This window comes from Pelodiscus sinensis, chromosome 11, assembly GCF_049634645.1.
Source record: "Pelodiscus sinensis isolate JC-2024 chromosome 11, ASM4963464v1, whole genome shotgun sequence".
Classification (NCBI taxonomy): Eukaryota; Metazoa; Chordata; order Testudines; family Trionychidae; genus Pelodiscus; species Pelodiscus sinensis.
The window spans coordinates 45,183,933-45,195,987 of NC_134721.1; the positions used below are offsets into that span (position 1 = coordinate 45,183,933).

The 12,055-nt window shown below is 71.9% G+C and overlaps 1 protein-coding gene across 7 annotated transcripts in view; it reads right to left on the reverse strand.

Annotated features, from left to right (window-relative positions):
* Positions 1-1,224: 1,224 nt before the first annotated feature.
* The window catches only part of SEMA3B (semaphorin 3B), a 36,331-nt gene continuing 25,500 nt past the window's right edge, over positions 1,225-12,055 (reverse strand). For all 7 annotated transcript variants that reach the window (XM_075939543.1, XM_075939546.1, XM_075939540.1 and 4 more), the window contains exons 7-18: positions 11,606-11,725; positions 10,642-10,787; positions 10,380-10,494; positions 9,575-9,644; positions 8,928-9,072; positions 7,591-7,810; positions 7,041-7,132; positions 6,871-6,912; positions 6,145-6,302; positions 4,639-4,694; positions 4,071-4,210; positions 1,225-2,859 (exon numbers count right to left, since the gene is read on the reverse strand). In XM_075939543.1, the coding sequence (XP_075795658.1) occupies positions 2,467-2,859; positions 4,071-4,210; positions 4,639-4,694; positions 6,145-6,302; positions 6,871-6,912; positions 7,041-7,132; positions 7,591-7,810; positions 8,928-9,072; positions 9,575-9,644; positions 10,380-10,494; positions 10,642-10,787; positions 11,606-11,725 (1,697 nt within the window). In that variant the 3' untranslated portion in view covers positions 1,225-2,466. The remainder of the gene's footprint in view (positions 2,860-4,070; positions 4,211-4,638; positions 4,695-6,144; positions 6,303-6,870; positions 6,913-7,040; positions 7,133-7,590; positions 7,811-8,927; positions 9,073-9,574; positions 9,645-10,379; positions 10,495-10,641; positions 10,788-11,605; positions 11,726-12,055) is intronic.

Sequence of the window (12,055 nt, forward strand, 5' to 3'; positions counted from 1 at the left end):
CGAGGGGGAGGGGTGGCGGTGAGGGGTGCTCAGTGGCTGTGGGGGGCAGAGGGAGGGCGGTGAGGGGTGCTGAGTGGCTGTGGGGGGCGAGGGGGAGGGGTGGTGGTGAGGGGTGCTGAGTGGCTGTGGGGGGCGAGGGGGAGGGGTGGCGGTGAGGGGTGCTGAGTGGCTGTGGGGGGCGAGGGGGAGGGGTGGCGGTGAGGGGTGCTGAGTGGCTGTGGGGGGCGAGGGGGAGGGGTGGTGGTGAGGGGTGCTGAGTGGCTGTGGGGGGCGAGGGGGAGGGGTGGTGGTGAGGGATGCTGAGTGGCTGTGGCCATTCCCACAGGGACGGGGGGGAGATGGGGCAACGGGAGACGGGGTAGGGGAGTGCTCTGTGGGGCGCAGGGAGGCCAGTGCCAGCAGCAGGGATGGGGGGAGATGGAGTGAGGGGCAGGGAGGCCAATGCGTCGCCCTGGATGCGGTGCCAGGCCCAGGAGCTGCACCCTGGCTCTGCCTGGCCCCTTGCTCCCGACCCCACAGCGCAGGCCTGGCCCGTGCCTGTGGGGCAGGTGTACCTGGGGGGTGTCAGCTCTCCTGCCCTCTGTAGCAGCTGGGCCCAGCGCCCACCAGGTGTGGGGTGACCCAGCCCCCCAAGCCCTGCAGCCGGATGAGCAGAGGAGGGGGAGGGCCCCTCCTTTCCCCCGGTGCAACCCCAGGCCTGGAGAGGGACCGTGCCCAGCCCCATGCTGTGGGGAGACAGATGGAGGGATCCACCATGGGCAGCGTCCCTGCCATGGGCCAGTCTAGAACCCAGGCCCTGAGCCGGGCTCTGCCACTCTCAGCAGGGGGGCGTGTCCCCCACCACACAGAGGGGGGCTGCTAGTGCCGCTGGGACCAGTCACAGGCAGGTACCAGCCCCACCGAGCCTGGGCAGCTGCAGGCTTCAGGACCCAGCCAGCCCTGCCCTGGGGTGCCCTTCGCTCTGCTTCCCGGCCCCTGCCCAGCTCCCCCCAACCCTCCGGGGCCTGGGGCTCATGTTGGAGCCAATGGGATGGCAGCGTGTGTGCAGCAGGGGGCGCTACACCCCCAGGGCCTGCTGCTCTAGCCCCCGCCCGGCCCCTGAGCCTGCCAGAGCCCTGCAGCGTCTACCCGCGCCCCAGGTTCAGTCCTGGCTGACTCCACGTCCCCGCCCCCCCGGCAGGCGCAGAGCCGGTCCCAGGGGCCCTCCAGAAACCAGCCGCTGGAGGTTCATCAGCTGCTTTTATTGTGTTAATTTAATACAGTCCCGCCGGGCGGGTCCAGTTCTGTGCCCAGCCCCGGGGCCGAGCTCACAGCACCGGGGTGGGCCTGGCCCGCGCCTTCCTTCTGCAGCCCTGCTCTCCGGCTTGGCCTTCCTCCCGCCCTGCGCCACCCACGCCTGCCGGCTGGCTCCCGGGGCCCACAGCACTTTGCTCTTTGCTCGCCCACGGCCCCGCCCCAGGCCCAGGGATCCGGCCATGCAGGCAGGAGCTTTGGAAGCTGCTCCGTGGCCGCCTGCCCCGTGGGTCTGGCTGAAATCTCAGCCTCGGGGACAAGGCGCCGGTTCGATGGCCTGCTGATCCACACGCCCCATCTCAGTGTGGGCGGGGCCAGATGGGGCCCAGGCCTAACGGGGTAACATGCAGCTCCAGCCAGGAGCATTTCACCCACTGGATTCAATGCCCCGGCTGCTCCTCAGGCCTTGGTGGGCGGGCGCAGAGGTGAAGGGACTTGGTCAAGGTCCCCCTGGTCGAGCAGTGGCAGAGCCCAGGTTTGAGCTGAAAGGCCCCGTTCCCGGCCAGGAGCAGCCACCTCCCCCTCGCCTGGGTGTGAGCTGCTCTGCCTCGCCAGCCTTTTGGTGCCAGCCGCCCCCGCGCCGCAGGGCAGATCTGCCTGGCCACCCGGCGCTCACCCTGCCCTACCCATGCTTCCGAGGCGAGGGCTGGGCTCGGGTCTCTCCCTGTTGCCCCCCACTGCAAGGGGGGCCCCTGCTGCCTGTCCCGGCACCCGCCAGCCAGGATCGCGCCCACATGGCGAGACAGGATCCGCGGCCGCAGCGGGTTTACATTCATCAGTAACAGTCTGTTAATAAATAGACCAGTGGTCGTGTCCCGGGGAGCCCCATGGCCGCCGAGCAGCGCTGAGTGCGGAGCTGCCCTGCCGGGTCCCCACGCTGGAGGGGGCTGGGTTAAAGGATGTTGGGGGGAGGCCAATTGAAGGAACACATCGGGCGGATGTGCCCCGCGGGGGTGCTCCAGGCTGGGGCCCATGGCTCCAGGAGGGCCTCGCAGTGTGTGCCAGGCACGTGGTCCCGGCTCCTCTCCGGTCTTTGGTGCATGGCCTGGGCTCCTGGCTGAAGGGCAGGCCCGGGCCCCCTGCGCCCCGTGGGGGAGAAGGTTGGTCAGGGGCGTGGCCGCCCCCCTAGCTACGCGTGGGGCCCCCCGGCCGGCCCTAGCGGGAGTCGGCAGGTCACCAGGTGGCGGCGCTGCGGGGGCCCCTCTCGGCGCGGGGCGGCTCGTGGGTGCGCCGCTTGCGGGCTCTCCGCGCCTCCTCCAGGTGCTTCCACTTGTGGGGCTTGGCCTGGGAGGCCTGGCGGCCCCACAGCTGCTGGCAGACCCGGTCGACGGCGCCGAGGTTGGGGTGGTCCACCAGCTGCAGGAAGTCCTGGTACCACAGCTTGGAGCTGGGCGGCACGGCGGGCGGCTCCTCCCGGGCGCTCAGCACCTCCAGCCGGAGGCGCAGCAGGCTCTGCGTGAAGCCGTGCTCCGTGGCCTGGCACAGGTACAGCCCGGCGTCCCGGCGCGCCACGCTGCGCAGCAGGATGCCCCGCTCCGTCTGCACCACCCGCTCGTCCAGCGGCACCTGGGCCAGGGAAAAGCAGAGCTGGGCCGGGAACGGGGGCACGAGGCAGAGCTGGCCCCACGGAGGGGCGGGGCTGGGCGGGGGAGGGCGGGGCCAGCACGAGCAGGGTGGAGCCAGTCATGAGCAGGGCAGGGCAGGGCAGGACAGGGTATGGGAGGCGGGGCAGGGCGGGGCCAGGCATGGGAGGCGGGGCAGGGTGGGGCCAGGCAGGGGAGGCGGGGCAGAGCGGGGCCAGGCAGGGCAGGGCATGGGAGGTGGGGCAGAGCGGGGCCAGGCAGGGGAGGTGGGGCAGGGCGGGGCCAGGCAGGGGAGGCGGGGTAGGGCGGGGCCAGGCAGGGGAGGGCATGGGAGGCGGGGCAGAGCGGGGCCAGGCAGGGGAGGTGGGGCAGGGCGGGGCCAGGCAGGGCAGGGCATGGGAGGTGGGGCAGAGCGGGGCCAGGCAGGGGAGGCGGGGTAGGGCGGGGCCAGGCAGGGGAGGGCATGGGAGGCGGGGCAGAGCGGGGCCAGGCAGGGGAGGAGGGGCAGGGCGGGGCCAGGCAGGGGAGGAGGGGCAGGGCGGGGCCAGGCAGGGCAGGGCATGGGAGGTGGGGCAGAGCGGGGCCAGGCAGGGGAAGTGGGGCAGGGCGGGGCCAGGCAGGGCAGGGCATGGGAGGTGGGGCAGAGCGGGGCCAGGCAGGGGAGGCGGGGCAGAGCGGGGCCAGGCGGGGTAGGGCGGGGCCAGGCAGGGGAGGCGGGGTAGGGCGGGGCCAGGCAGGGCAGGGCATGGGAGGTGGGGCAGAGCGGGGCCAGGCAGGGGAGGCGGGGTAGGGCGGGGCCAGGCAGGGGAGGAGGGGCAGGGCGGGGCCAGGCAGGGGAGGCGGGGTAGGGCGGGGCCAGGCAGGGCAGGGCATGGGAGGTGGGGCAGAGCGGGGCCAGGCAGGGGAGGCGGGGCAGGGTGGTGCCAGGCAGGACAGGGTATGGGAGGAGGGCAGGGCAGGTGGGGCTCAGTGGGGGAGAGTGAGGGGTTGGGGCCGGAGGGTCTGTGCAGCCGGGAGGGTCCCCGCGGGGGTGGCCGTGAGTCGCACACGCAGCCGCAGTGGGAGGGGACAGCTGCAGCCCGGCTGGGGGCACAGGGGCCCAGGAGCCTGGGCACGTGTCCCTGGCTCTGAGCAGCCTGGTGCGGCCGGCCTCTGGCCCCTCGCAGTGCGGCGGGCGGGGGGAAGGCTCCGTACCTCTTTCCTGGGGGTGCCGCTGGCTTTCTGGTAGGTCCACAGCACGCGAGCCTGCAGGGACTTGGGCACACACTCCAGGAAGGCGCTGCTGCCCTCCACCCCGTACAGCTTCTTCTCCGGCACGCTGCCGCTGTGGGGATCTGCGGGCAGGCACCGGGCGCGTCAGCAAACACACCCGGGCCTGTGGCACGTGGCACAGAGCGGGCACAGCGCCCTGGGCAGGCCAGAGGAGCACGCCAGACTCACAGGCCACGCTGCGGGCATGAGCTAGTGCCCCAGGCACCTCCCGGAGCGGGCAGGGTCACGCCGTGACCTGGGCCCGTGTCTCCTCATGCCAGGGTGTGCAAGCAGAGGGGGCAGGGTGTGATGCGGGGGGGGGGCTCTGGTCTGTGGCCGGGGTCCCCACCTGGCTGTGCTGTGATTCCCTCTGACTCACCCAGACGCCCAATCCCAGCCTGAGCAGATAACGAGTCTGTTCTGGCTGCTACGGGGCTGCAGGATCAGGGGGACCCCGACGTGTCACACAAGGGCAGAGGTGGCACCCGGGGCCAGGGAGGGGCACACTCACCTCCAGAGCACAGCGTGTTGGGGTCCCCGTTCCGGACATCCTGCCGCCGAAAGCGCCTGTAGGGGGAGCAAGGAGAGGGGTGAGGGTGGGGGTGCAGCGGGATGGATGGACAGACAGACGGGGCACTGGCACCCTCTCCTTGTGCCCAGGGCACCCTGCTCTGGATGCCCGGCTGGACCCCCAGCCCTGAAACATGAGGGGAAGGACAGGGTGTCTCTCTCTCAGCCCCTAGCCTGTCCTGAACTGCTGTCAGCCTGTTCCTACCTGGTCCCCCATCACCATGGCATCTGGGCACCTCCCTCTCTGTACCGTCGCTTCCCCACATGCCCGGTGGTAGGGCCAGGCCATTCTCCCCATTGCACAGATGGGGAAACCGAGGCCAGAGCCACCCCAGGAGCCTGTTGCCCTGAGGGGAGGCGCCTGCCCCAGCCTGGGTCTCCCCACATCAGCCAGGCCGGGACGAGGCTGGGCAGCACCAGCTCTGCCAGACGTGCCCCAGGCCCGGCAGAGCCAGGGAGGGGATGATGCAGCCAGCACTGGCTGTGCTGCTGCGAGGGCCTCCCTGGTCGGTGGGAAGGGGAGGAATCGGCGGGAAGGGGAGGGATTGGCACAGAGGGCTCGGCAGGAAGGGGAGGGTGTGGCAGGAAGGGGAAGGCTCGGCAGGAAGGAAAGGGAAGGGAAGGGGAGGGAAGGGCTCAGCGGGAAGGGGAGGGCTCGGCCCAGAGGGCTCGGTGGGAAGGGGAGGGCTTGACACAGAGGGCTCGGTGGGAAGGGGAGGGCTCGGTGGGAAGGGGAGGGCTCGGCACAGAGGGCGCGGCGGGAAGAGAAGGGCTCAGTGGGAAGGGGAGGGCTTGGCACAGAGGGCTCGGCAGGATGGGGCGGGCTCGGTGGGAAGGGGAGGGCTCAGCACAGAGGGCTCGGCACAGAGGGCTCAGCAGGATGGGGCGGGCTCGGTGGGAAGGGGAGGGCTCGGCACAGAGGGCGCAGCGGGATGGGGCGGGCTCGGCACAGAGGGCGCAGCGGGAAGGGAAGGGCTCGGTGGGAAGGGGAGGGCTCGGCACAGAGGGCTCGGCGGGAAGGGGAGGGCTCGGCACAGAGGGCGCGGCGGGAAGGGTTCAGTGGGAAGGGGAGGGCTCGGCACAGAGGGCTCGGCACAGAGGGCGCAGCAGGATGGGGTGGGCTCGGCGGGAAGGGGAGGGCTCGGCACAGAGGGCTCGGCAGGATGGGGCGGGCTCGGCACAGAGGGCGCGGCGGGAAGGGAAGGGCTCAGTGGGAAGGGTAGGGCTCGGCACAGAGGGCTCGGCGGGAAGGGGAGGGCTCGGCACAGAGGGCTCGGCGGGAAGGGGAGGGCTCGGCACAGAGGGCTCGGCAGGATGGGGAGGGCTCGGCGGGAAGGGGAGGGCTCGGCACAGAGGGCTCGGCGGGAAGGGGAGGGCTCGGCACAGAGGGCTCGGCAGGATGGGGCGGGCTCGGCGCGGTCTGGCCAGGGCCCGCGGCGGGACGCACCGCTTGGTGTTGGGCATGTAGCGGGTGCAGCTGGTGCCGTTCCAGGCGCAGTAGGGGTCCCTGGCCAGGCAGCACTCGGCGCAGCCCTTGCCGTAGATCCCGCAGCGGTGCAGGGCCAGCTGGGACAGCGACGTTGTGGAGCCCACGTAGAGCTGTTGCTGTGGGAGAGCCACGGTCAGGGGCAGACCCGGCGCCCAGGCAGACCCGGGGGCACCGGAGGCACCAGCCTGGGGAAAGGAGGGGCCCTGAAGCCCCCCAGCTTCACCCACAGCAGGGCACCCGGAAGGCATTAGAGCCAGTCCAGCTCTCCCACAGGGGGAGCCCCGGGGGCCTGGCACAGCACACCAGCTGGGGGCAGGGGCAGAGGGTTCCTCCTGCCCCGGCTGGCTGCCCCGGCTCAGGCAGCTCACCAAATAAGGGGCCAAGACGTGGGTGAGTCTCCCCAGACCTCCTCCAGCCCCCGCCATGGGACTCCTCCTCCTCGGCCCCCAGGGGTGCCAGGACCCGGCACCAGTCCCCAGCGGGCCCTACCCATGGTCTCACAACAGCTGGCACCAGCTGCGAGGGGCTGTTCCGCCACAAAGGAGGGGCGCAGTGCCAGCCCTGGATCCCGCCACAGAGGGCCCCTGGCACAGCAGCGGGCACAACGCCCGGCAGCCCCCCAGCTGGTTCCCCAGCCCCCGTCGCTTTCTCCCCGATGCCGCCTGCGCCCGCTGGGCTCCTCACCCGCTTGGACGAGATCTGCATGCTGGTGACGGGGGACGAGTCCTGCCGAGACAAGCAGAGCACGAGGCACATCAAGGGGGAGCCCAGCGTGGAAGGGGGGGCAAGACTTCGCCAGCCTGCCCCGATGCAGATGGTGGGGTCAGGCTCCCGGCACCTGCCCGCTGCCCTACCTTAAACACCTGCAGCTCCTCCAGCAGCAGCTCCTCCATGTTCTGCCAGCTCTCCTTGGGCACCGAGACCACCTTCAGCACCGTGCCAACGTCTGCCGGAGGGGAGGGGTGACAGGCACGGCCACACCCACGGCCCAGACGTCCCGCCCCAGGCAGCTCCCCACGCGCACGCCCGGCTGGGAAGAGGACAGGCCAGGCTCCCAGCGCCAGCCGCCCAGGTCTGTCGGCGGGCAGCGAGGGAAGGGGGGAAGCCAGAGGGCCACAGGCAGCACTCAGCATGAGCAAGGACGGGACAGTCCCCCAGTCCTGCACGTTGCCCCCTCAGCTCAGCCCGGGCACTATCATCGTCCCCATTCTCAGAGGGGAAACTGAGGCACGGTGCAGAGGAGGGACTCACCCAGCAGGCCAGTGCCAGGCCGGAGAACAGAGCCACCGGCATGCCCCCAATTTGTCCCTGAGCTGCAGGGGGCAGAAGCCCCCCAACCCCAGGCCGGGCGCTCAGGGCACGTGCAGCCCCGGGCTCAGGGCCCGACAGCAGGGAGGGGTGCACCTGTGCCAATGAAGAGGACGTCGTAGTGCCCGTCGGCGGCCGTCACCCGGTCCACGGCGATGCGGGTGAAGGTGGCGTCCCCGCTGGTCTGCAGGAAGACGGGGCGCCGACCCTGCGGCAGCACCGGGCTGGCCATGAGCGGGTGGTTGCGGGCGAACTGGATCACGTCGTCGGGGAAATCCTTGGTGGAGCTAAAGGTGCCGAAGGTTTTGCTGGGGCACTGTGGGGGCGAGTGGGGGAGGTCAGCTGGAGAAATGGGGGGGGGCCACAGGCCACTGTATCCCCGACTCTGCTGCCCCTCAGCTCCTACCCACAGCCCCCTGCTCCCCCTGCCCTGCCGCTGCCCCTCACTGCCGACCCCCAGCCCAGCCCCCCAGCCCTGCCAGTGCCCCTCACTGCTGACCCCCAGCCCAGCCCTGCCAGTGCCCCTCACTGCCGACCCCCAGCCCTGCCAGCCCAGCCCTGCCCCCCAGCCCTGCTGCTGCCCCTCACTGCCGACCCCCAGCCCAGCCCTGCCCCCCAGCCCTGCCAGTGCCCCTCACTGCTGACCCCCAGCCCAGCCCTGCCAGTGCCCCTCACTGCCGACCCCCAGCCCTGCCAGCCCAGCCCTGCCCCCCAGCCCTGCCAGTGCCCCTCACTGCTGACCCCCCAGCCCAGCCCTGTCAGTGTCCCTCACTGCCGACCCCCAGCCCTGCCCTGCCCCCCAGCCCTGCCAGTGCCCCTCACTGCTGACCCCCAGCCCAGCCCTGCCAGTGCCCCTCACTGCCGACCCCCAGCCCTGCCAGCCCAGCCCTGACCCCCAGCCCTGCTGCTGCCCCTCACTGCCGACCCCCAGCCCAGCCCTGCCCCCCAGCCCTGCCAGTGCCCCTCACTGCCGACCCCCATCCCATCCCAGCCCCCCAGCCCTGCCAGTGCCCCTCACTGCTGACCCCCAGCCCATCCCAGCCCCCCAGCCCTGCCAGTGCCCCTCACTGCCGACCGCCAGCCCTGCCAGCCCAGCCCTACCCGCCAGCCCTGCCAGTGCCCCTCACTGCCAACCCCCAGCCCAGCCCTGCCCCCCAGCCCTGCCAGCACCCCTCACTGCTGACCCCCAGCCCAGCCCTGCCAGTGCCCCTCACTGCCGACCCCCAGCCCTGCCAGCCCAGCCCTACCCCCCAGCCCTGCCAGTGCCCCTCACTCCCAACCCCCAGCCCAGCCCAGCCCTGCCCCCCAGCCCTGCCGGTGCCCCTCACTCCCGACCTGCAGCCACGCCAGGTGGAGGGCAGGTTGGGGGCTGGATCCCCGCTGGCTGCAGGGTGAGGCCCCCACCCCCCGGTCCCTGGGCCCAGAGCACGTACCATGCCCGGGCGGGGGTAGGGCACACGGCCCTGGTACGACACCCACTGGTAGTTGGGCCCCTCCTTGTGGGCGAAGGGCCCCAGGAAGGCTCGGCGGATGTCGTGCATGTTGTACAGGCAGACGGCAGAGCCCCTGAACACCGAGCTGTGGGCGAGAGAACAGGCGCAGCGTGAGGGGCACCCGGAGCAAAGGGGCATTGGGGCGGGGGAAGAGGGGGTCAGAGCGGGCCCGGGGGGCCTGGCCCCTGAGCGTCTCCTGCACCAAGCCTGGCCAGAGAATGTGGGTGCCCCTGGCAAAGGCTGGGCAAGCTCGGGGGCCAGTGCAGAGCTGTCTGGGGGGAAGGACGCAGGGGGGTCATGTGGAGGTGGGTGCAAGGGGTCGGGCATTGGGGGGGTCCACGTGGAGCTGACTGGGGGTCGGGCATGGGGGCGCACGTGGAGCTGGCTGAGGGGTGGGTGTTGGGGGGCCACGTGGAGCTGGCTGGGGGGTGGGTGTTGGGGGGCGCACGTGGAGCTGGCTGAGGGGTGGGTGTTGGGGGGCGCACGTGGAGCTGGCTGAGGGGTGGGTGTTGGGGGGCCACGTGGAGCTGGCTGAGGGGTGGGTGTTGGGGGGCCACGTGGAGCTGGCTGGGGGGGCAGCGCCATACCTGGAGGTGGAGAAGACAGCATAGAGCAGGGGGTTGCGTGTGTCCCTTGTTCGCAGCAGGAAGACGTCACCTGTGAGTGGCAGAGGGGTGGGCGTGTCACTGCTCAGCCCAGCCCTCCCCAGACACACAGCCCCCCCGCTGCCCCAGTCACACAGCCCCACCGCTGCCCAGACAGGGCGCCCAGCGACACGGCCGTGCCTGGCACACAGCCCCCTCGCTGCCCCAGTCACACAGCCCCCCTGCTGCCCCAGTCACACAGCCCCCCCCCTGCCCCAGTCACACAGCCCCCCCGCTGCCCAGACAGGGCGCCCAGCGACACGGCCGTGCCTGGCACACAGCCCCCCGCTGCCCCAAGACACACAGCCCCCCCGCTGCCCCAGTCACACAGCCCTCCGCTGCCCCAAGACACACAGCCCCCTCGCTGCCCCAGTCACACAGCCCCCCTGCTGCCCCAGTCACACAGCCCCCCCGCTGCCCAGACAGGGCGCCCAGCGACACGGCCGTGCCAGTCACACAGCCCCCCTCCCTGCCCCAGTCACACAGCCCCCCCCGCTGCCCAGACAGGGCGCCCAGCGACACGGCCGTGCCAGGCACACAGCCCCCCCCCGCCCCAGTCACACAGCCCCCCCCCCCTGCCCCAGTCACACAGCCCCCCCGCTGCCCAGACAGGGCGCCCAGTGACACGGCCGTGCCTGGCACACAGCCCCCTCGCTGCCCCAGTCACACAGCCCCCCCGCTGCCCAGACAGGGCGCCCAGTGACATGGCCGTGCCTGGCACACAGCCCCCCGCGCCCGCCCCGCTCACGGAGCTCGTCGAAGAAGGTGTCGCTCCCGTCGCTGCCCGGCACCGCACACACCAGCCTGGCCTTCAGGAACGTCGTCCACTTGTTCACCAGGCTCCGCTGCCCGCCCAGGTCGTTCTGCGGGGGCGGGGGGTACAGGCTGAGTGAGGCCAGGCAGGGGCACCCCCTCCCTTCCCCCCCACACGTACCGGGGGGCTGCCCCGCAGGCGGAGCGCAGAGGGGCTCCCCGCCCCAGTGTCCTGGCCGGCGGGCACGGCAGCTCACCCTGCAGACCTGGCCGATGCGGGCGAAGCTGGCCTTGCCCAGCCCCGGCTGCCCCTCCACCGCCGTCTCGCGGAAGAAGAAGTAGATCTTGTCGTCGTCCGGGTTCTCGCTCTCGGGGATCCAGAACACGTCCACGAACTTGGGCTCTGGGCCAGGCAGAACCGGGGGAGAGGAGGGGTCAGGCAGGCGCCCGGCACCGGGACAGCAGCTCGGGCACAAAGCACAGCGGGAGACGGCTGCCCTCGGCCCCTGCACACGATCTTCCACGCTTGGCTACCCGCCCTGCCTGGCGAGACACGCGGGGGCGGTGCCCAGCCCCCGCTGCATGGGGAAACTGAGGCCCAGAGGGGAACGTTCCGCACAGCCACCGCTCTAACCATTACCCACACAACCCTGCCAGGGAACGGCACTAGGGCCTGTCTGGGATCAGGGGCACACACACTGCTGGGGGGGCTCCTGTGGCTACGCAGCCAGACCCCCCCCCCATCGCCTCACCCCAGGCCCTGCTCAAAGGCGGCCCTGCAGATTCTCACCACTAGGTGGCAGCCTCGCTCCACGAGACCCACAGGAGCGCCAGCCCAGCAGGGGGCTCTCCCCAGTCCTGGCCTGCAGCCTCCGAACTCGGCTGCCCTAGATCTGCCCATCCCCCCAGCTCAGCCTGTGCCCCTCACTCCTGCCCCTCAGCCCTTTGGGAAGGACTCTCGAGCAGGGGCACAGAGCATCCACCTGCCCCAAAGCTGTGAATCTCCCCCAGCGAGCCACTTCCAGGGCCCGGCTCTGCCTCCCCCGATGGCGCTGTCCCCGCTGGCTCCCGGAGGCTGGCACGTGCCATTCACTTGCCTGGGGCTGCCAGGCATCACACTCAGGACACGCCAGCTCCCTTGGGGCAAGGGCTCGGCCGTGGGGCAGCCACAGGGACCCCCAAGGCCTGGCCTTCCCCCCGCCCCCGAGCACCAGCACTGACCGTTGAGCCAGCGGGAGTCGTGCTGCTCCGTGCGGATGGACGGGCGCGGCCCCAGGCTGCGGAAGATGGTGAAGTCCCGGCCCATCAGGTCGGTGGCCACCCCGGAATACAGCTCCTCCCCTGGGGCAGCGATCAGAGGGGGCATTAAACACCTGCAGGGGAGCAGGGTCCGGGGGCGCTGGCTGGGGCGGGCTCCCAGCTACTCCAGCCCCAGCCTCTCCCAGCAGGGGGCGCAGTGGGGAAGGGCAGGGCACTGGCTGGCTGGGGGGGCTCCCAGCTACACCAGCACCAGCCTCTCCCAGCAGGGGGCGCTATGGGGAGGGGTAGGGCACTGGATGGCGGGGGGGGGGGGGGAAGGCTGCCAACTATGCCTCCTCTCCCAGCAGGGGGCGCTGTGGGGAGGGGCAGGACGCTGGCTGGCGGGGCGGGTACCCCGCTACGCCAGCCTTC